General features: G+C 43.4%; 1 protein-coding gene across 1 annotated transcript; it reads right to left on the bottom strand.

Moving 5' to 3' along the window:
- Window positions 1-21: 21 nt before the first annotated feature.
- On the bottom strand, window positions 22-20924 carry SKP2 (S-phase kinase associated protein 2). The gene is made up of 10 exons (XM_084628471.1): window positions 20766-20924; window positions 18411-18670; window positions 16909-17020; window positions 16071-16214; window positions 15363-15497; window positions 13011-13109; window positions 9061-9188; window positions 7377-7428; window positions 4393-4500; window positions 22-692 (listed from the first exon to the last, which is right to left on the bottom strand). Exons 1-10 carry the CDS (start codon window positions 20852-20854, stop codon window positions 479-481), a joined length of 1341 nt encoding a protein of 446 aa, XP_084484597.1. The 5' UTR covers window positions 20855-20924; the 3' UTR covers window positions 22-478.
- Window positions 20925-20961: the final 37 nt, after the last annotated feature.

The following is a 20961-nucleotide window of genomic DNA, read 5'->3' as shown; positions in this document are numbered from 1 at the left end:
TCCTTAATGACTGAGCATCACTCTATTTTGCAAGGGCTTTACTCAAAGCTGTGTATTTAGAAAAATATTACAGAAGCACCTTTGGACTCTCACAGTTCAAATAAAGCAACATCACAGACTGCAGAATTAAGCACATTGCCAAATAACTAGAACAGCTGCAATATTTACCAAACTTTCTAACTTAATCATGTTTAGCATAGTTGCAATAGTCACTTGGCTTTTGCAAACATCTTTCTAAAAGCAAGATTGACTTAAAATGCCTACAATTACTCATACCTGATTAGATTTCGGGACACATTTCTGAAGGCAGTAAGAGAAGGACAATATAAAAATATACTTATGAAAGTAAATTATAGCATAAGACCACGTTGAAACACTTTTTACAAGAAGAACTAGAGTGATGCTCCAGTGTTTGGGTTTCTTGATGAAGCATACCACGCTTGGTGCCAACAAAAGAAAACATCCAGCAAACTCTGTATCACAAACCACTAGGATTTCTCAGTGTCAGTCTGCATTTGATGCCCCAGATCTCCTGGTTCTTTTTGCTGCCAACAGTTGGCCGTGCAATGGTTGTAAAATGTGAACAATTGATCTTTATGTGGGGAAGTGTTTCTTTTAGGAGCTGTAGGGAATTGTCAGTCACTATTCCAAAAGCTTGAAGAGTCTTTAGTGTGGGAAGTTCACCAAGCTCACTATAAGGAGAGAAACAAAAGAAGCAGATCAATGAGCTGCAAAAATGGCTTAAACCTTTTACCCAAACTGAATACTACAATTTTTTTCATGAAAGTCTGGAAAATAGTTTTTGGATAAATGTTTGCTCCTATCTAAAAAAATCTGATTTTAAATATACTTAATTGAAACTTTATGCTCTGTTCTGGTCATTCAGTAAGAAGTTCAATTGCCAAGCCAGATTGAATAGAGAAATAGGAATTTAAGTGCAGTGAAATGTAAGTAACTTTATTCATAACTAATGACCCTCACACATGCTAGGTTATTGCAGGAAACGGTTGGTTTGTTTATTTAGTGTCTCTGCAATAGCAACGGACTATTAAAATCAACATTCAGAATAAGTGGAGCAAATGGTGCCCAGATGGCAAATCCTACACATCAGTCGTCTCCTTAGAAATACTTTTAATAATCTTAGCTAATGATTACCTATTCTTCACTGTATGGAATATTCTATCATCATCAATGGTGTGCTAAGTCCTTTACAAGCGAGAACAGAGGTAGACAAGAATCAAAATGCTCAGGGTGGAGAGGGTAAGGAGCTTAATCCTGATAACACAGGGCAAGAAATAACCAGTGAACAGACTCTGGAGTGGCCAAGGTTTGTGACTTTTGTGGTGGCGTTTTGAATGGATTGAAGGGTTGTGGTAACAGGCCAGATAAGGTGATAGTCGCAGTAACAGGGCTGAGATTACAGTCTGGACAAGGAATCAGCAGAATGGAATTTGTGGTGATGTTTGAACTGGTCATACAGACCAAGTTCCTTGTGTTTCTCCAGCTATCATTTAAATGTGTATTTGCAAGTACAGTCAGGGACAGATGGATTCATCAGAAGGAACAAACACTACAGAGCTATCCCATAGCCGCATCACGATTCCAGCATTAAACGTCTTCCAATTCCCATTTTAACAGCCTAGGTTTAGGAATCAATATAGATCTGTTGCAAGTTCTTTTTTTTTAAACTTTGACAAACAATTTTATTGTACATAAATTGTTTCAACGAGTTTTATATTATCATTAAAGTAACAGATTTGGATTTCTTATACATCCAACCATTTAATGCTTTGTTTTACTAAATATTGTTTTTTCACAATTTTTTGTGGAGCCTAGGTAAGGGAATCTATCTTGTTTAGAAAACAGAAATGGCTTAATGAATCATTTCCTTAAGGATATTATACTTCAACAGCCCCTTCATAGACATCAGAGGCTGCAGTACCCCTGTACTACTGAGCAAATTATCGGAGTTTTAAAATTCTTTCAGAGCAGCTACCTAATATCCCTTTAAAGAGTATGTAAATATTTACAGAGCTATTAGTCTGTGATAAGCTTTCACATACTTACTCCCTTCTCACTACTACTGAGAAAAGTGACTAACATTGACATAGCTGACCCAGTAACAAACAAGGAGTAAAGTGACAGGTTTCAGAGTAGCAGCTGTTAGTCTCTAAGGTGCCACAAGTACTCCTTTTCTTTTTGAAAGAGTAAAAGGTTTCACCAGTCATCCTTAAGTCTCTCCATTACACATAAGTACTGAAGGAATCTCAGATCAGTGTAATGTGCTGTTCAAAAGTTCTTTGCACTTCTATAACATCTTCCACCGGAGAATATCAACATGTCTTTGGAGGAGATTTTTAAATGACAGGTACCCAACTCCTACTGAAAGTCAATAAGAGTAAGATGCCAAACTGCACTTGGCACCTTTGAAAACTGCTCCATTTGCTAAAAATCTTCACGGACCACCCTGAGACAGATGTTCCCATTTTACAGATGGGGAAGTACAGTTAATTGATTTGCCCGAGGTGTCACAACAAAGCTGTGCTAGCCTACACAGATTCTGACTTAAAATGGAGTTTTAACACTCAAAGCATAACTTCCTTTGATATTTATTAAGAACAGCAATGTGGCCCATCATATATTTGAACTAAAACCCAAAATGTTAAAGAGGAACAAGAAGGAAAAACAAGAAGTTTCACCTATTGTTAACTTTAAACTTTAGGGGCAGATCCTCAGCTGGTGTAAATGGAAGTAGCATAATTCCACTGATGTCAGAACCATGCTGATTTATAGGAGCTGAGGATCTGGCCCTCTTTCTTTGTTTTTGGTCAGTTTGACACAACCATAATTTTGTATTAGTTTTTTGTTTAAGTTAAAAGATGTTCAGGTTGCAAAATCAAGCACTCAAAAGTTAGGAAATGCTAAAGTTAAGGTTGCCTGTGCAACTTTAATTCATGCATTGACAGTCTTTAGTTAGATGACTGCATACTACTATTCTCCACAACACTTGCCCCATTCAGTTCACAGGATGGTCCTGGTGTGAGGGATGACTCAGGGTTGAGTAGTGAATGAGGCTGTGGCTTCAGAAGTTTTTGAAGGTGTGTAGCGAATGAGGAAGGGTATTGCAAGAAGAGACAAGATAGTCTCGTGGTTAAGGCGGTTGAATGCTGCCCTGGAGAACTGGATTCTATCTCTGCCTCTGCAACAGAGTTACTATGGGATGCTGAGTAAGTCACTTAAACCAAACTTGTCACAGGTGGCCACCGGTGTCTCATTTTCTAAGTGCCCGATGTGAGACTGTTGTCTGCTTTGCAAAAATGCTATGCACGCACAACTGTAACCAAGTCAACGAGAGCTGTAATTTGACCATGTAAAAAGATATATAATGCTAACTACTCTGAAGAAAAAATAATAATCAGGTCTTAGGTGTCTCAAATCCAACACCCATTAGTGGACACTTCTGACAATCTTTTGGGGACAGATTTTTAAAGATATTTAGGTGCCCAGTTAAATTTTCAATGAGTGTTCAGCAGCTAAATATCTTTAAATCTGTCTCTCTATGCCTGAGTTGTCCATCTGTAAAATGGGGATAATACCCTCAGACCTCAGAGGTTTTGTGCAAATCAATTCATTAACGTTTGTGAATCATTCAGATACTGTAGTAATGAACATCATAGAAAAGCCTATAAGGAAATGAATTTTATATTCAGAGTCTTTTTGAATGGTGTGCAATAAGTAAGGCATAGGGCCACAGCAAGAAAAAAATAAAATAGTAATTAGTTGCTCAGAGTACCATCCAGGTTGTACACTCAATGAGGCAGGGGTCCCCTGGAAAAGACAGTACATGTAATTAGATTCTATCAATGCATATACACACAAGGGAGGCAAATTAAGGTTATATAGGCAACCTTAATTTGGGCAATTCCTAACTTTTTTTTTTTTTTTTTACTTTGAACCTTAATATTCTTTTTAACTTCCTCAATATAAAAGGTGAACTTGGAAGAAAAACAACACCCAGGAACTCCATTAGGTGGAATCATATTTACACTCTCATGGTGCAATAAGCAGAGCTGGAACCTTTAGATCCACATCACAGACCTATGCCACTTGAGCTAATGGATTCACTGATAGCAAGTTGTCATGTGCATGCACCAGCACTAGAGGGAAATGACACAGACACTTCACCAGTGGGTTCATAGATTTTTGCTGATGTCAGAGGAGACCCAGTAATCATCGGCTCCATCCTGCCTTTTAGTCCCAGCCTTCCTCTTCTGTTTTTAAAGATATTATTTGCAGTTCAGGATCTTGAACAGTTTTTATTAAGTATTTCTGATCACCTTTTAATTCAGTTTTAATAGTAAAGAACTATAATGGGTGTAAGACATTACTCACAGTAAGTCAGCAGGAGATATCTGATAACATCTACTAAGAGACAAATGCTGTAGGTAGATGAGCTGATGAAAATATTGAAAACATTCAGGCTTCAACATTGCACTGTCACTGTAATAAAAGGGATATATAAGAGTTGGATTAAAAACGTTCCTTTTCAAGAACACAAAGCTTAGAAGCAAAGTTTCAAGTGTTTCTGAAATTTGGAGAGAAAAGTTTTGCACGCATTAATATTAAACACTTATCTGCCTTCAAAAGCTTTCTTCACTAGCTTATTAACTATTTTCAAATTTAACATGTTTTCTTCCTTATTAGAAATTAATCACCAATTTCCATCATTTTTATTTTTTGGAGGAGGGAAAACAGTAGCTTGTTTTGCAGGAAGCTGTTTTGGCACAGGACCTTAGGTCACAAAAGGAAATTGCTCTACATGTCAAGAGTTCTAAGCAGTGTTTAGTTGATATGGCAAAAATCAACTTATACTTTGACATTTTATAATCCGGTTACAAATGCACGACAGGCAAGAGAGTCAGTGACAGCAGATGTGGTTTATTACTCCTGAGGGATTCTGCACACATTTTAAATGTTTTACAAAATTCTCTATATTTTAGTGGTCAACTAGATGTGCAGGCTCCAGCATGGCAGTGGGGAGCACAGATCCTAGCTGCACGGAGGTGGGAGATCACCCTGCAGTCCCACCCGGACATGGAGTCAACCGTAAGGCTGCACCCGACCCTGACACACCCCAAGGCCCTGTCTGTCCACGTCAGGCACACCGAGATAGCAAGCGAGAGGGACAGAGTCTCGCGGCCTCTGATCCAGGTGTGGGGCAAGTAGGCTCAGCTCAGCAGGATCCAAGCGTGGAAGGGCTTAGTGTGGGTATGTGGGGTGAGAAGGTTCTGTGTGGAGCAATCTCAATGCAGGTGGCTCAGTGGAGGATCCGGGTATGGGGGGGGAGGGGGGAAAGAGCTGGATGCACAGGAGCTTGTTGGGGGGTTCTGGGTACAGGGGGAATGGGACTCTGCAGGAGGTCCAGGTGAAAGATGAGGCCTGGGGGTGGTGGTGGTGGAGCGACTGTGTGCTCAGTGGGTCCAGGTGCTGGGGGAAGTGGGGCTTGGTGGGGTGGAGATCTATGTGAAGCTGATTGGGTGATCAGTGAAGTAGGGGTCGCTGGGCCTGCTTAACTGGGGAGCCTGAGCTGCGGCCGAGGGAATACCACAAGCTTGGCTCCCGCTTACCACCTGAGATGCCCCTCCCCACTGCTCTGTGCCCTTCCCCATCCCACCCCTCTTCCTTCCCTACTGCCTCTTCTCCCTACCCCACCCTCTTTACCCTGCCCCACCGTGGGTCTTCACTGTTGTACAGAAAACAGGATGGGCCCCAGCCCGCAGAAGGGGAGCATGACCAGCACTAGGACCATGGAGGTGGGGGTCTAGCTGCAGCAGCAGTAGAGCAGAGCAGCGCAGCACTCTCCTTCAGCTGGGCAGCTCAGTGCTCTCAGCTATTGGGAGCAGGGGGCCAGTGGCATGTGACACTGTGTGCCCCCCATGCTTTGCCTCTGTTTGGGGGGCAACGCCCCCCCACCCCGCCAAACTACACCATGGGTGTTCTGACCCCCACGCAGCTTCCCTTTGCTTTCCCGTCATTTTCTGCAGTGGGGACATGAATTCTGCATGCAATGGTGCGGAATTCCCCCAGGGGTAAATGAGTTTAGCTTATCCCTTCCAGAAAAATATTTTTTCCTATCTTGGTAACTTGCATATTACCCTCAAAGATACTTCAAGCTGTATACCCCCTGTGACTTACAGTCAGCAGCACTTAAGACACTGAGATCTAATATATAAGGCTACCATTTTCTCATCTGGAAGTTATTGTACCTTAAGTCTATTAACTTCAAGCATTCATAGCATTTCTCTTGACAGCCACCCCTGGCACACAGCATACGCCCACAGCACTACAAGGTTTCTCGGTAGCAGTGCAGCCCCTTGTCAGCTGCCCCAAGCGAGAACACCCCCGAACCCAAGTAGCACAAAGGCAACTTAAGATACCTTTGCTTCTGCCCCTTTCAGGCTGCCACTTCTATCTTGTTGGGGTTCCAGCACAGAATTTGCTCCCTGTGCATCTGGATTTCTGCCAGCAAAAGCTACAGGAACCTATGAGTGAACCTAGCCTAAAGTTTATAGCACAACTGACCAGACAGCTGGAAGGGGCAAAAGGTAAGAGAGAGGGGGGGTGCATAACCAATTCTCAAATAAATTCCCCTTTATTAAAACAAGTTTTAGATCTTGTACTAAATTCTATGTATTCTCCCCTTTTATATAACTTGCTCAATATCAAAGTAAGCAAACTCTACAGTAACATCGCAAACTGGTTTCTATTTTCACACTCAGAACTCTCAGCCCAAAAGGTGAGTTTCAGAAACTTTCTGTGAACAATTTCTGTCTCAAGGAATTTTTTTTTTTGGTAAAAAGTTTGAGCAGAATACCTTCAAAATGTTTGAGCCAGCCACAGTGTATTTGGGGAGGCAAAGAGGAGGCAAGAATCCTTTTATCATTAAGAAAATCCCAGCATATTGTGATAGTCGGTACCACAGTAAACAGGTAACGATGGGCACAGTTTAAGAACCTGATCAGAACAGAACCCAGCTGAAGCCTGAAATTTGGCAAAGAAATAAATCTTCCAAGGAGTGACATCTGTCTATGGTGGGGGCGGGGGCAGCGGCAGGCGTTTCTGAGCACCTTCAGATCTTGCCTGAAGGTGCTCAGAAACAACAGTGATGAGCTTGGTATGAAAATGTATGTAGATATCTATCACTCACTGGTTCCTCTAGCTTCTGCTAGCACAAACCCAGATGCACAGGGGGCAGATTCTGTGCTATGGCCCCAGAGAGACAGAAGTTGCAGCCTGAATGGAGTAGGGGCAAAGATTTCTTGATACTGTTTGGATTCAGGGCTGCTGAAGAGTTTCTGATGCACAGTTTTTTTTACCTTAAATCTAACTGGACGAGATAAGGGCATCTTGTCACCAATGTCTTAATATCTGGAGGCGGGGGGAAAAAAACATGTATATAAATCAGCCAGGCATTTTTTTCCAGCAATATTACAGCTTCTCCTGACCAGTAAAAGCTACCTTTAAAGTTATATGTCGTTTGAATTATTCACTGCTATGAAAGTTACATGTTTTCTACCAACATGAGTTCTTGAAAGAAGGTTGTACTTGTTTAAAGAACACTTGTACTGCACTTGAAACATATACCAAATCTTTTTCACCTACTGATGTTTGGTGCAGACCCTTAAAGGATTTAAATTCTTAGCTTTGTCAAGAAAAAAAAGATTTTGTCCGCAGAAAAAAAAAGTGCCCCTGAAATGCCATTTGCACCATCAATATATAGTAAAAACTTTTTTAACCAGTATGCTGGGAAAACAGGGGATGCCAGTAAAGTAAAAATGCTGGGTAACTCAGAGGGAGGGGTTTGGAGTGCGGGGCGGGACAGGGGCGTGGGAGGGGTTGTGGGGCACAGGTTCTGGGAGGGAGTTGGGGTCCAGGAGGGAGCTTGGGTGCCAGATGGGGGGAACGCACCTGCAGCAGCTCCCCGTCCCTGCTGCTCCTGGTGGAGGCGTGGCCAGACAGCTCTGCAAGCAGGCACACTGCCTCCATCTGCAGGCACTGCCCCCCCCGCCCACAGCTTCCATTGGCCGTGGTTCCCGGCCAATGAGCTGAGTGCCATGGAGTCCGTGCTCAGGGACTCGAGGGGGGTACAGAGGAAGCATGCCTGCAGAGCCGCCAGGCCGCACCTCTGTCTGCAACAGCAGGAATGGGGAGCGGCTTGGGGGGAGCTGCTGGAGGCAAGCGCTCCCCTCTGCATCTGACATCTTGAGCCCCCTCCCACGCCCCATACCCCCATCCCATCCCATGCCCTTCCTGGCCCCACACCAACCACACTATAAACCGGACTTTAAGTGCAGATCAGAAATGCCGGTTTATAGAGCTCGCCAGTTGGTGAAGTGCTAGATAAAAGAGCTTTTACTGTACCAGCCGGAAAAACATTTGAATTTAGTCACTGTTTTCTTAGTAGGAGAAATTTACGAGGTTTACAGGCATTCTGAGGTACTCCAAAGCTCATTCATGCAACTGAAAACCACTACATGACTTCCATCATGTAGAACACACTCATCTTTGTAGTGTCTGGGTTTTTTGGATACCTGAAGTTTTTCCTCTGTAAATCGAAGTCTTGTAATTTCTAAGTTCCTTCCTCATGACTCAAAATTATATTGTTTGATTGCCTTTAAGTGTAAGGTCCGTAAAACAGGGATAGTCTTTTCATTATTTATGTGTATAGCACCAAGCCCAGTGGGGCTCGGATTCCTGATTGTGGTGCTTAAGTGCCAATAATAATAATAATAATAATAGAAGTGGTTACCAATGTTTCAGAGCTCATGTACAAAAATTAGCAATAATGCTGGTTAAGTTTCCGGGTTAATGTTTTGTTTCATGAATTGTACTACATAAAGCGTACCTTCATGTAGGCAAAGGCACCATTGCATTTGAAATCAATACTCTGGGTCTGAAGGACCAAGAGGAGATGCAAACAGTTAAACAATCACAGCTACACTTAATTAAGGTTCCACATATCATTCCACTAGACCACCAGTTTTCAGTGGTGCTATTTACCTGGTATCTGTAGATTTTGTCTGTATCCGCTAAAATTTAGTTGAGTTACATTTGTAGAAATGTGGTTGACTGCTGCTTTAATGTGATCAGCTGTGAAGTCACACCAGGACAAGTTCAACTCTTCCAATCTATGCACAAATAAAAATACATCCATTTGGAAGCATTGCAGAAACATAGGTTTGGCCTTAAAAGCATCCACATACTGTTCAAATACCAAAAATATCAAACTGTACATGAGATAAGATATATACCATCAAGTTTCTTCATTAATGACACCAAATTTTGAGAGATCAGATTAAATAGATGGCATAGAGGAATTATAATGGGATAAAGAGCATCTTGGTTGCCAAAATGCATCAAGCCAGCAATGGCAAAGTAATCATCATTTGTTGTTGCTGTGAAGTGGGGTATCTGCCATAGTCTGGTTCCTAATGGATAGGACTCCACCTTTAAAGAAGAAAAACACAGCTGTTTGCTCCTTAATCTATCCATTATTAACTGGCCACCGGATTTAGTTTGTGTGTATTTTTTATAATGTATAGAAATATCATACATGTTTTGAGTGCAACCCTCTTCAACCCTTCACAAATTGCTTGTGTTGTCGGTAGCTACCGGTGAGGTGCTCTGCTCTGGTTCGATGACGATAACAGCCGGCTGCGTGCGTGTTCCCCCTGTGTGCTGCCCCAGCTCCGCGCAGATGGCTGACACAGCAGACCCCGAGAGAACCCTCAAAGACCACAGACTCTCGTAAGGTACGAAGGCACCCGGCCAGGTTTATTGTCAAACGAAGCACAGGAATAGTTTCCTATAGACTCTATAGGACATACTACGAATATGTGCCCCCTGGCAATGGACACAGCTCAATCAGTGGCGGGACACTCCACTGCCCCCTAGGCTGGACAAAGATATGCGCTCCGGGACCTATTTTTATACAGTTGCAGAATAGATTACTCATCCCTATTGATGTACTGAGATACAGCCCCTGGACTCATTAGGGTGCTGTCTCCCCCTTCGATCATGTTGGTTCAAACAAACAGATCTGTCCATCATGCTGTCCTTTTGACTCTGTCTTTGGGATGCACCTGACTGTTCCTTGTTATCTCTGAAGTGTCCTCGTATTGGGATGTCCAGGTGCCATCTTGGCACACGTTCCTCTTATTACTACTTATATCATTAGCCCATGCTTTCTAGGAGCGCTGTTCGTGCCAAGTTCTGCAATTAGGGCCTGCCTCTGGCTCACAGCCCAGCTTTGCTTAGCAATTCCTGGAAGTACTTTGGTTCAGGCTTTAGGCCTCATACCAGGCGTCTGATACAAGGGTTTATGTTTTAGGGCCTCTTACTACAGCTTGTCGTAGATTGTAAGCTGCTTGGGGCAGGGACTGTGTACTCCTTTGTGTGGACAATGTGTAGTACATTGTGGGTGCTACCAGATTACAAATAAATAACCAGTACTGCTGAATTTTTTTTTGATTGTCTCAACGTAGGTCAAAGAAACAAGTCACCCTCCCATCCTTACCGGTTCCTCAAAAACAGGGTTAAAGCATGTTGGCGAGGCAAAGAAACGTGCACTGCTGCGTGACAGGATGTATCAACCCCGCACGGGGCCAATGGGGGCTGACCAATCATTGTGGGCCCAGGAAATGATACCCCCACACCGCTACTGCACATGGTCCAGGTGGAGGGGACAGATAAAAGGAGGCTGCTCAGCTCAGTCAGTGCTGGTGGAAGAGGAGGAAGGATGTGTGCTGCAGGCTCCTGCAGGGGAACCATCGACTCTCTGTGGATCTGGACTATGCTGTGGATGACCAGCTGACTGCAGAGACGCCGAGCTACTGCCAGCTGAGGAGATGCCCGAAATGGGCTTTATGGTAGGAAGTGACCCAGGGAATCTGTTAGGACAGAGGTGGGCAAACTACGGCCTGCAGGCCACATCCAGTGAACTAGGGTAGGTGTGGGTCCCCCTGTCCCACACTTGCCACTAGATGTGACTACTCGGGTCTCCTGATATAAACTGAGTGTTTGCTCTGCCTCGCCCCAGGGGCTACAGACTTATTGATTGTTCTGCCCCGACTGGGAATCCTGACAACCATGTGACTGGGTGTGTCAACCCCACACTGAGCAAACAGGGACAGCTCCCACTCAACATGCCAAGCCTTCGTGACATGCTGTGTGTCACCAGTTCTGTTACTTACTATCAAAATATACCACCACCTAAAGCAGTGTTTCCTCAACCCGTGGGTCGGGATACCAGAATGTTTCAAAGGGTTGTGTGGCAGCTCCTGTCCCATGGGGCTGGCAGGGCTCACCACCCTGCTCCAGGCACTGCAGCCTCTGGGGTCCCAGCACCACTCAGGTTTGGCCCAGCCGTCATGGTGACTGGAGTCTGAGGAGGCCACATCTGAGTGAGTGGCACTGAAACCTCATGAGCCAGGTCACAACTCTACTCACAGAAATTTGGTCCATTCAAGGGGGTGTGGCTGAACTGAGTGGTGCTGCAACCCCAGAGGCTGCAATGCCTAGAGTGCAGAGCCAAGCCCAGCCAGCCCCACAGCAGCTGTAGGAGCTGCCACTGTGGGGTGAGTGCCAGGCAGGACCCAACCCTCCTCCCCCAGGGTGCGGGATCCAACTTAAGCCACCCTAGCCATAAACTTTTACAAATGGGTCCTGAGCCCAAAAAGGTTGAGAACCACTGGCCTAGACGTCCCAACCAAGATCAGATCCTCATTCTGCTAAGCAGTGCATATACATATAGTAAACAGGGACAATCTACAACCTAAGTTGATAAGACAAAGAAAATATTATCCCCGTTTTACAGACTGCAAAGTGTGGCATAGAGATTAAGGTTTTGTCTACACAATTTGCACTGGTATAACTGAGGAAGTATGTTTAAACCCCCATAGTTAAATCAGTACATGTTAAGCTTGCCTTTGCATTATGTAAAAAGAAAAGGAGTACTTGTGGCACCTTAGAGACTAACATTTATTTGAGCAAAAGCTTTCGTGAGCTACAGCTCACTTCATCGGATGCATGCAGTGGAAAATACAGTGGGGAGTTTTATATACACAGAGAACATGAAACAATGGGTGTTACAGTGTGTATGGTAACAAGAGTGATCAGGTAAGGCGAGATATTACCAGAAGGAGAGTGGGGGGCGGACACGACACGACGACGACACACCGTAGTGATAATCAAGGTGGGCTCCCCACTGTATTTTCCACTGCACACATCCAATGAAGTGAGCTGTAGCTCACGAAAGCTTGTGCTCAAATAAATTTGTTTGTCTCTAAGGTGCCACAAGTACTCTCTTCTTTTTGCAGATACAGACTAACACGGCTGCTACTCTGAAACTTTGCATTAAGTAGTTTCTCCAACATTACACTTGAACTCTGGATTCATTTTCTGCCACAGATCTCCCAAGTCCCAGTTCAGTGCCTTAACCACAGACCATCCTTCTTCATGTTGGCAGATCACAGAACGTTAGTCTCCACAAGCTGTCAAATTTTTATAACAGTACTACATCAGTTAGAACGACTCTGTATGTTTTTGAAGGATTGTTTTAACATGAAGTGATCTTTTCTACCATCAAAGTTGCACACACTGTGTAAAGGGGGCTCATCAGATATCATTTCACAATTTTTAAAGACACACTTTCACTTTGACAGAGTTTGACTTGTCACTCTTTCAATAAGGAAATCAACTTTGCATGAGGATATTCAAAACAGACATAGTTAAACTCCCTCCCCCACCCCAGATAAATGTACCCATCTTTAAGGAAGATAAGTTTAACAAAAACATGAATTCTCTGAATCTTCCGCAGAGGAAAATACCCTATTTAGATGTTCAAGAACACAAATTATAGTTCATAAAAGTTATACACTCATGCCAGGGGGTGCTCAGATGATCATTTCTCCCAGGAATATCAACAGGTACATAAATTAATTCGGTCTTACCCAGAACAGTTGATCAACATCATCATCAATGCTTCTGCAGAAAATTCAGAACATCCAGAGAGATTTAATCGCACCAAACTGGAATTCTGAGCGATGCTTCTGTGAAGACCATAGATGGAGTGTCACAATGCTTTCACATCTCTCCTGGTATTATCAATTTTATGGTTTGTTTTCATAACTAAGTTCCAGGCTCAAGATGGCCTTAATTTAGTAAAGATACATTTGTGCATCTCTGCCTAGTGAGCCCTAGGTTTTCAATTTAATGGTTAAATAGATGTTCTGTAACTGTTTACCTGCTGCATTAGTGTACTTGATAAATCATACACTTGAAAAGGGCTATTATCTCTAGGGTCCTGGCCAAATTCCTATTTGGATATTTACATTCTGCCTAATTGAATATTTCCCTTGCAGTTTTAATGTTCCTCTGCCCTGTTAAACAGCTGCCATGTTTCACCTCAGAGGTGGCTGCATTTCTGTGATGGATAAAGCAATTATCCCATTTGTAAAATAAGCCTCAATCCTGTAAGTAGATGTGCCTATGCACACCCCTGCACCCAAGTGTGATCTTGCTGAAGTCTGTGCTACTCTAGCTATTTACAAAATGAGGGCCTGCATTTGTAAGTTGTCTGGGGAGCCTTCTGCACACGAGAAGGCAAATAAATAAAGTTATTATTGAATACTTCTTGTGACCTCATTCCAGCACAGAGGAGGTTAACTCACCCTGTTGGGCTCAACTAAACCAGTCCCTTCTCTCTCTCTCTCTCTCGCAGGGGCAAGTAGTACAAGAACAGGGCCCCACAGCTCAGTTAAGAGTCAGACCAGGGAAGGAGCAAGACGTCCGTCCCACTGTGGCAGGCGATGACCCTCCAGAGCCAGCTTGGAGGGAAGGAAACTGCTACCGCGGAAGACTGAGAAACCCAAAGAGGGAGTGGAGAGCAGGTCGTCTGACAAGGAGAGGGGGAACCAGGCCCCGGTGGCCATGGAGCAGCCCCACCAGATGCTGGTAGGAAGAACCCTAGTGTTGTGTTCATATTAAAGAAGTTTTGTATTAAAATCCCAAATGAATTTGATTCCCCATAGTTTAAATTCCAGGATATTACTAATTAAGAGGTCTCTTGGTTTTTGGTACTGTTTCTCTCCCTCTGTGTGAAACTTGCAAGCTGCTAATTGTGTTAGTACATTCTAAGACAGAGTCTGTTCTCAAAGCAATTCTTTGTAACAACAACTACACACACAGAGAGAGACTCAAAGCAACACTCTGTAACAACAGAAACAGCACCGAGAGACTCCCCGCCCTTTTGTTGTATTCATCTCGCTTTGTTAACAATTGTGATTAAAATAGAGACAGAGGATGTATCTGGATGGATGCTTGGTGTAGATAATAACTGAATGATCAGGGAGGTGCCAGCCTAAGAATCCAGTGTCCATTGACTGAAGAAGGCATCAGGTGGAAATAACCAGAGGACCCCCAGAGGGCAGACTGGAATCCACCCAACAGCCTCAAGAATGAGAGAACCAAAGAACAAGATAACATCTGGCAGCACGGAGCCGTCAGGAATGTGCCATCTGCTGATTGATTCAGCAACAGCATGATGAAGCAATTCCCATAGACTGGCATTGGAAGAAATTCCTATAAAAATGGACTCCAGAAAGTGAGAACTTTGGGGTCTGATTCTGCAAACCAACTTCCAGGAGCATCAGATGAGCATCTGACAAGGCCCTGCTCCCTCCTCATGTCCAGGCCATCTGGCCAGTGGCTTGGCATGAGCAACTCTAAGGCTGGTAACTATGATAACAACCTTGCAGAACCTGTGTGTGTATGAATGAATATGAAACTGAATGGAATGTTATAGCTATAACTAACTGCTTACTATGATTCTTTCTTTCTGTATTCACAATAAATGTGGCATTTTGCCTTTTCCCCTTTAATAAGATACTGCTGGTTTTTATTTTATTGGTATAACAAAGGAACCAACACATTGGTCTGTTGTGTTGCTGGGAGGCAAGACAGTGACCCCACGTTCTCCCGGCAACCCCAAGATGGAATCACCTGTCGTTTCTAGTGCCCTGGGCTGGGACCTGGTGGAGCAGGGTGGGTCCAGGTTCCCGTGCCCCCGACCCTCCACTTTGGGCTGGAGGAGTGCTAACCCTTAGGTCAGAAGGCCAGAGCCATTAACAGTTGACTTATTCGGCCCTCATTCAGGAGGCCTAAGCTGCTACTTGCTCAGTTGGAAGCTGGGATGCCCAACAGACTAACCAGGCATAAGTGCTGATGATTCACTGATGCCACCAAAGGAGGTGCCCATGGTCCTGAGATGCAGGAACCTTACACTTTTGAACATGCCCACTCACCTAATTATATCATCAGAAAGCACCAGTCCTTCTAAGCTGAGGTTCTGTAGTCTATCACAACGACAAAGAATAGTATGGAGATCTGCAACATTTATTGTGCAGTTGGATATGTCCATATGTTTCACTCTAAGAGGTCTAAAGAGGAGAAAGGAGAAAGGCAGACCATAAAAAATGGATTTTAATATTTTTTTAAAATTCAGGTAGCATACTGCATTTGTATACTACAAATGAATGCACAGCTAGTAGAAAATGTATACGCTTTAATGAATGTCTGATCCATCATTGCTACTAAGCTGGTTACCAAAACTGCAAAATTCTATGTACTTTGAGGCATACAAATCTTTAAGACTCATAATATCTCTGTCTATGCTAGAGTTAAATCATATTTCCTTTAACTTTGCAAAGAAATATACTTCAGTGGTCAGTAGTTCTTGGTTCTTAAAAAAAAAAAAATTTACTGAATGGTAGTAAACTATACTCAAGATTGTGTTCATCAGTTCTTGAACAATTTTGAATCAAGAACAGAATGCAGCTCCCCTGATAGTCAGCCCAGTGCCTTATTCCCTGCTCCATGCTGCCTCTATTCCAAAATTTATAGATGCCACAAGTGACAACCAGAGGTGCTAAATCAAAGAGATTGGTTGAAATATATGAAAAACTGAAAGAAAGACTTTGTTCCAGGGCACCAAAAGATGGTGACAGCCTTACCGGTTGTTTTTAAACAATGGTTTCCCAATACAGGATCTTGGACAACGGAATACAGTTACACCCACAGGGAGCAACTGCCCAATCACTCCTGGCAGCAGATTTTTACCAGTCAGATCAAGAGTCTGCCAGAGCGATTCATCAAACCTAGGGAGGAAAGGAGTTTGCTGGTTAGTAAGTAATGAAAGGCCAAAGCAAAGGACACTGTCATCAACAGGTTTTAATATTACAAATGAATGTGCAAAACAAGGAAGTCAACTCAGCAAGGATTTACTTATACAAACATTACTGAGATTTCTCACTGATCTGACAGCAAAGTGCATTCATATTCCTGAATATGAAGAGCCAAGATACTGCATGAAACTCACTGCAATAGGCTGTAGTCTCCTGCAAGTACTGGAATTCTGTGGGAAAGGGGGCATTATTTGTTTAGTGGGAGGCAAGACTTAGGGAATTTGGGGGAAGATAGGAGCCTGGAATCAATGAATGGAATGGGTGGGTGCATGATGGAAGAGCTCAGACTACACTACATACTGGGGGGAGGGAGTGAAGGAGTGGGCAAGACCCCAGGTCTCATTATTGGGAGGCCTGGAAGAGAGCAGAGGCTTTAAATTAGTTAGGGGCACAGCCCAAATGTAAAATTTCCAGATAAGTGTGGTTCTCAAGTGACAGTCTCCATTTAAACATCAGGAATCAGAGTCTAGAGTCTCTTAATGCACGTGTAACCCACTTTCAGTGTAGACAGAATTATACCTGCACATCAAAATGAGAAAAAGACCATTTAACAACCTTTAAAAAGCACCGCTGTTCTCAATATCTACAAGTAAAAAGCAATACTCACGCTAGGCGTTGCCATCTCTTGCAAATCTGGGAAACTTTTAGCAGGTCAATTAGGGGTAAGTACGCCAAGATCCCTAATAGTAATTCATCTGGTAGAGCATCCCAAGAAATACCTTTAAGAAAACAGTCAACAGGTTTTACGTAGATCGGATTCATTTTTGTCCACTGATTAGCCACTTCAACAGTTTTGCCATTAGACAAAAATATTAAAGACAACAGACAAATTCCCTGCCCTACCATCACTACCTTATTCCTTTGTTGATCTAGGGATACACTAGTCCACTACTTAGGTACTTACATTTCCTTATTGGAAAGGTATTATATTACTACTACTACCATCTCATCCAAGATGTTACTAGGTGCTGTGTGCATAGGTGCAAAAATAGCTGCCAACAGCATTGTCCCACATTTGTCTTCTGAAGCTTGTTTGTCCAATCCATCGTCTTCTGAGAAAGTGTATAAAGAGTTCCATAACCAGAATCTCTTTCTGAAAGGGATGCAGCTATTCTGCTCTTGTGCAATTAGCCCTTCTTAAGATTCATGACTCTACCGACTGCAGCCCCTAATGCATATTGAGCTATTGCTCTGCCTAAAATCCAAACATTCTTTTCTTAAGCAAGTAAATTTTCAAGTCATTATGTACATCTAGAAAATGCTGTTACTGCTCCAAAGAGGTCTGTGGAACAAGGAATTACCTCCCTAAATGAGATGGGAGACCATGTACATTTTAGATAGGAACCCCAGCCAGCACTTCCCAGATCACAACTTTATCTGAAAAGAAATATTTGACAGGTTGAGCACAAATGAGATGGGTGACCGTTCAAAAAACAGCCCCTGTAAACTCACCAAAATACCATAAAGAAAGTCATAAGCATTAGTAAGTTACTAGATGGTAAGGAGGCGGCTCAAACTGAGGTTTTATGAAGGCTATGAGAATATTCATCTCTTGTGACGTTTAGATCAGAGGTCTTCAGATAGATTCAGAAACATCCCTCCAGCAACAGATTATACTATCTGAGTTGATCTCTTTTTTAATCCACCCTCTGTTGGCCAAAACTGCTGTACTACAGATCTGGGAAATGGGCGAAATCCAAAATCCTATTTAATCCTTATTGAAGAAAACAGAATAGAAGAAATGATAGGCTGCATAGTAGCTATCAGTCTCTATGACTTATGGGAAATATTTTCTCCAGAGACGATAAAATACTATCCATTCACAGGTCTCCTTAAAGGAAACAATAGAGTGAACCACTTCCTTACAGTAATGCTCTCTTTAGGACATGCAGGCTTGTCTAGATGTGGGAGGGGAAAGTCAAACTTGTGGGAGATAAAAAAGAAAGACTTGAAAGAAACACACACGATTCACTAGATCCAGGGACTAGAGTTTGCTCAGAGAGACCAAACTATGTAAGAAGCAACTAAACTATTAGTGATTTGTAGTACCCAACCTCAGTCATTGTCATTCTTACAAGCTGACACAAGCTTGGGCTGTTGTTACTCTACCTGACTCTGTCTCTCGAAGCAGCCTAGGCCTGCGTGCAATCACAAAGTCCTTGTCCTTCTCTTTCACTTTCTGTCGTTTCTGAGGAGGATAAAGAGACACTAGCAGCTCCTGAGGGGTGTTCTCACTGCCCAGCTTCTCTTTCTTAAGGACAGACACTCCCATGCCCGAGAGTAGCTCTGATGTCTTGGTGGGGTCCCATGACCATGTGAAGCTTGTGGAAACATTGCTGTCTGAAGCTGGGATTTCCTGGAGATGTCTCCTGCAGGAACAGCACAAGTTACACCCCAAATGTTGGAAGACAAAATGGCACAGGTGCCTGCACCTACATCCCCTACAGTAAGCAATACAATTCACAGTGAAAATCAATAACACTTTGTACTTCTATAGCATTCAAAAATCCTGTAGGGTTTTACAAATGTTCACAACACCTCCAGACCTGGGATACATATAAGAATCAAATTGAACAGATTTATGTGATACTCTGTGGGGGAAATAGTCAGAAACACACAAACTTAATGGAAAGAAGTAAGCTGGGAAGCAGAAATGCTAAAATGGACCCACTTAGGGTGACAAGAGTAAATCAGACTGAATTTACAGCATGATATGATTGCAAAAAAGAATATTACAATTTTGAACTGTGGCATCAAAGGGATGGGAATCTAGTCAACAGCAACAAAGCAGAGATTGTGGCTCTGCGGTCAGTTAGAATACTGCACATTATCACAGATAAAACCGTAGGAAGAAGAAGAAGAAGGTAGAGAGGAGGCGCGGGAAGGGCCGGTCAGAGAAGGCAGCAGCAATGATCAGGGGCCATGAGAACTGATTTAAGTAGAAAGATTAAAAAAGCTAAATATATTTAATTTTGTATTGTTTGTTTTGTTGGACAGAAAAAAATAAAAAGCGAAGGGGAAACTTCAGTCTGAAAATTAGGACAATCTTCCTAAAATACCTATCATGCTGCAGAATAGTGTGCCAAAGAAACTGGTGGAAATCTAGTTGTTTGGGACTATTACAATGAGACTGCACAAATAACTGGAGGAAAGTTCTGCAATGGCTGAGGTTACAATGAATGATCTAACAGGTCTTCTCCATCTTTCATTGCCAGAATTGCTTCATCCACCTGTGTGAACTCTGTGCAATTTACAATCTATAGTCAAGTATGTGACCTGGTGGTTTAAATAAAGAACAGGGAGTCAAGACATTGAATTCTAATACTGCCTCTGAAATGGACATCTGCTTTCAGGCTCTTTTGCTTCAATTCCCTCATGTATAGAATAGTGATAATAGTGATTACTTATCTATCTCACCGGGGAATTAAATTACAGTGTTTGTACAGCACTTTGAGATACTGCAGTGAACTAGTTAGTGCGTACATGTACCCTTATCATTTACTGTATAGAATTAGCACTGCTCAAAACTGTGTATCACAGGCCTTGTACCGCTAACAGGGACCCTCAGTTAGCACAAGTGATAGGCGTTTGTTCTCCATTTTTGGTCCTATTATCATCATAGAGTTCTAAATAGCCATGGTGTGATGCAGTGACATCTGTGAAGTCCCAGAAGGCCAAAGACACAACCATCAACAATGAGTATGAACTCAGTTAACCTCAGATGCTTCATTTATAGAGGGGAATATAATGAACTGGCCAATAGCTATATATCTCTGCCCTACACTACAGATAATCAGAACTAGAAAATTATGCCCACACTGCTATCCACTAATGGAGAGTGTTTTGGCTCAAGCAGTAGAGCCTATGTCTTCGAAGCAGAGGGGATCTAGCCGCACTACCGCTATGAAGTTCCAAATGGCCATAATGTGCAGCACAGTAAAAACTGCAAAATCCTCCGTGAACACTGGTTTGTTACAGGATCACTGTATTTTGGACAACACTACATACACACACCCCTCCAAGTCACTACCATCCAGGCTACTGGCCCCGCTCAGATTTCCGCCAAAATCACATGGCTACCTGCTATTAATTACCCTTTAGCGGTCACACCAAGACATGTATGACTTGTGCTCACCAGGGTAGCCTTGGGGGATGCAGATGCGGTTTCCCATCCCCTGGGTAGAGGTGAAAGGGGCAGAAGGACGTACAATGTACTGCAGCGTTAGAGACTGAACACCGCGTGGACAGACAGATAACAAAGCCCAGTGCAACACTTTGCACGCACCCCCCCCCCCCCAACACAGCAGCAGCCTACGCTTTGGGCGGCAACTACCACCACTCGCCCCTTCCCGATGCAATACCCCACGCGGACTCCGGCCAGTTGCCCACGGCCGCCGCATTACCTGTGCATGGTGGCCTGGCGCAGAAGCATTAGAAGCTGGGAGCCTGGGTCCCCGCACTAACCAGCGGCAGGAGCGACCGGCCCTTCCCGCGCCTCCTCTCTGCGCAGCAGCAGCACCACCAAACTGAGCGCGACCAGCACAACGTTCCATTCCCCAGCGCGCGCTACTCCTAACGGAAGTGAGGCTAGCAGCCGGTGAAAGGGGCAGCCGCCATGCCTCCTGGGATTTGTAGTTCGTTCAGCGGCGCCGGAGTCGGC

This window comes from Lepidochelys olivacea, assembly GCF_965140295.1.
Source record: "Lepidochelys olivacea isolate rLepOli2 genome assembly, chromosome: 5".
Lineage (NCBI taxonomy): Eukaryota > Metazoa > Chordata > Testudines > Cheloniidae > Lepidochelys > Lepidochelys olivacea.
This window is presented reverse-complemented; position numbering and strand designations above follow the sequence as displayed.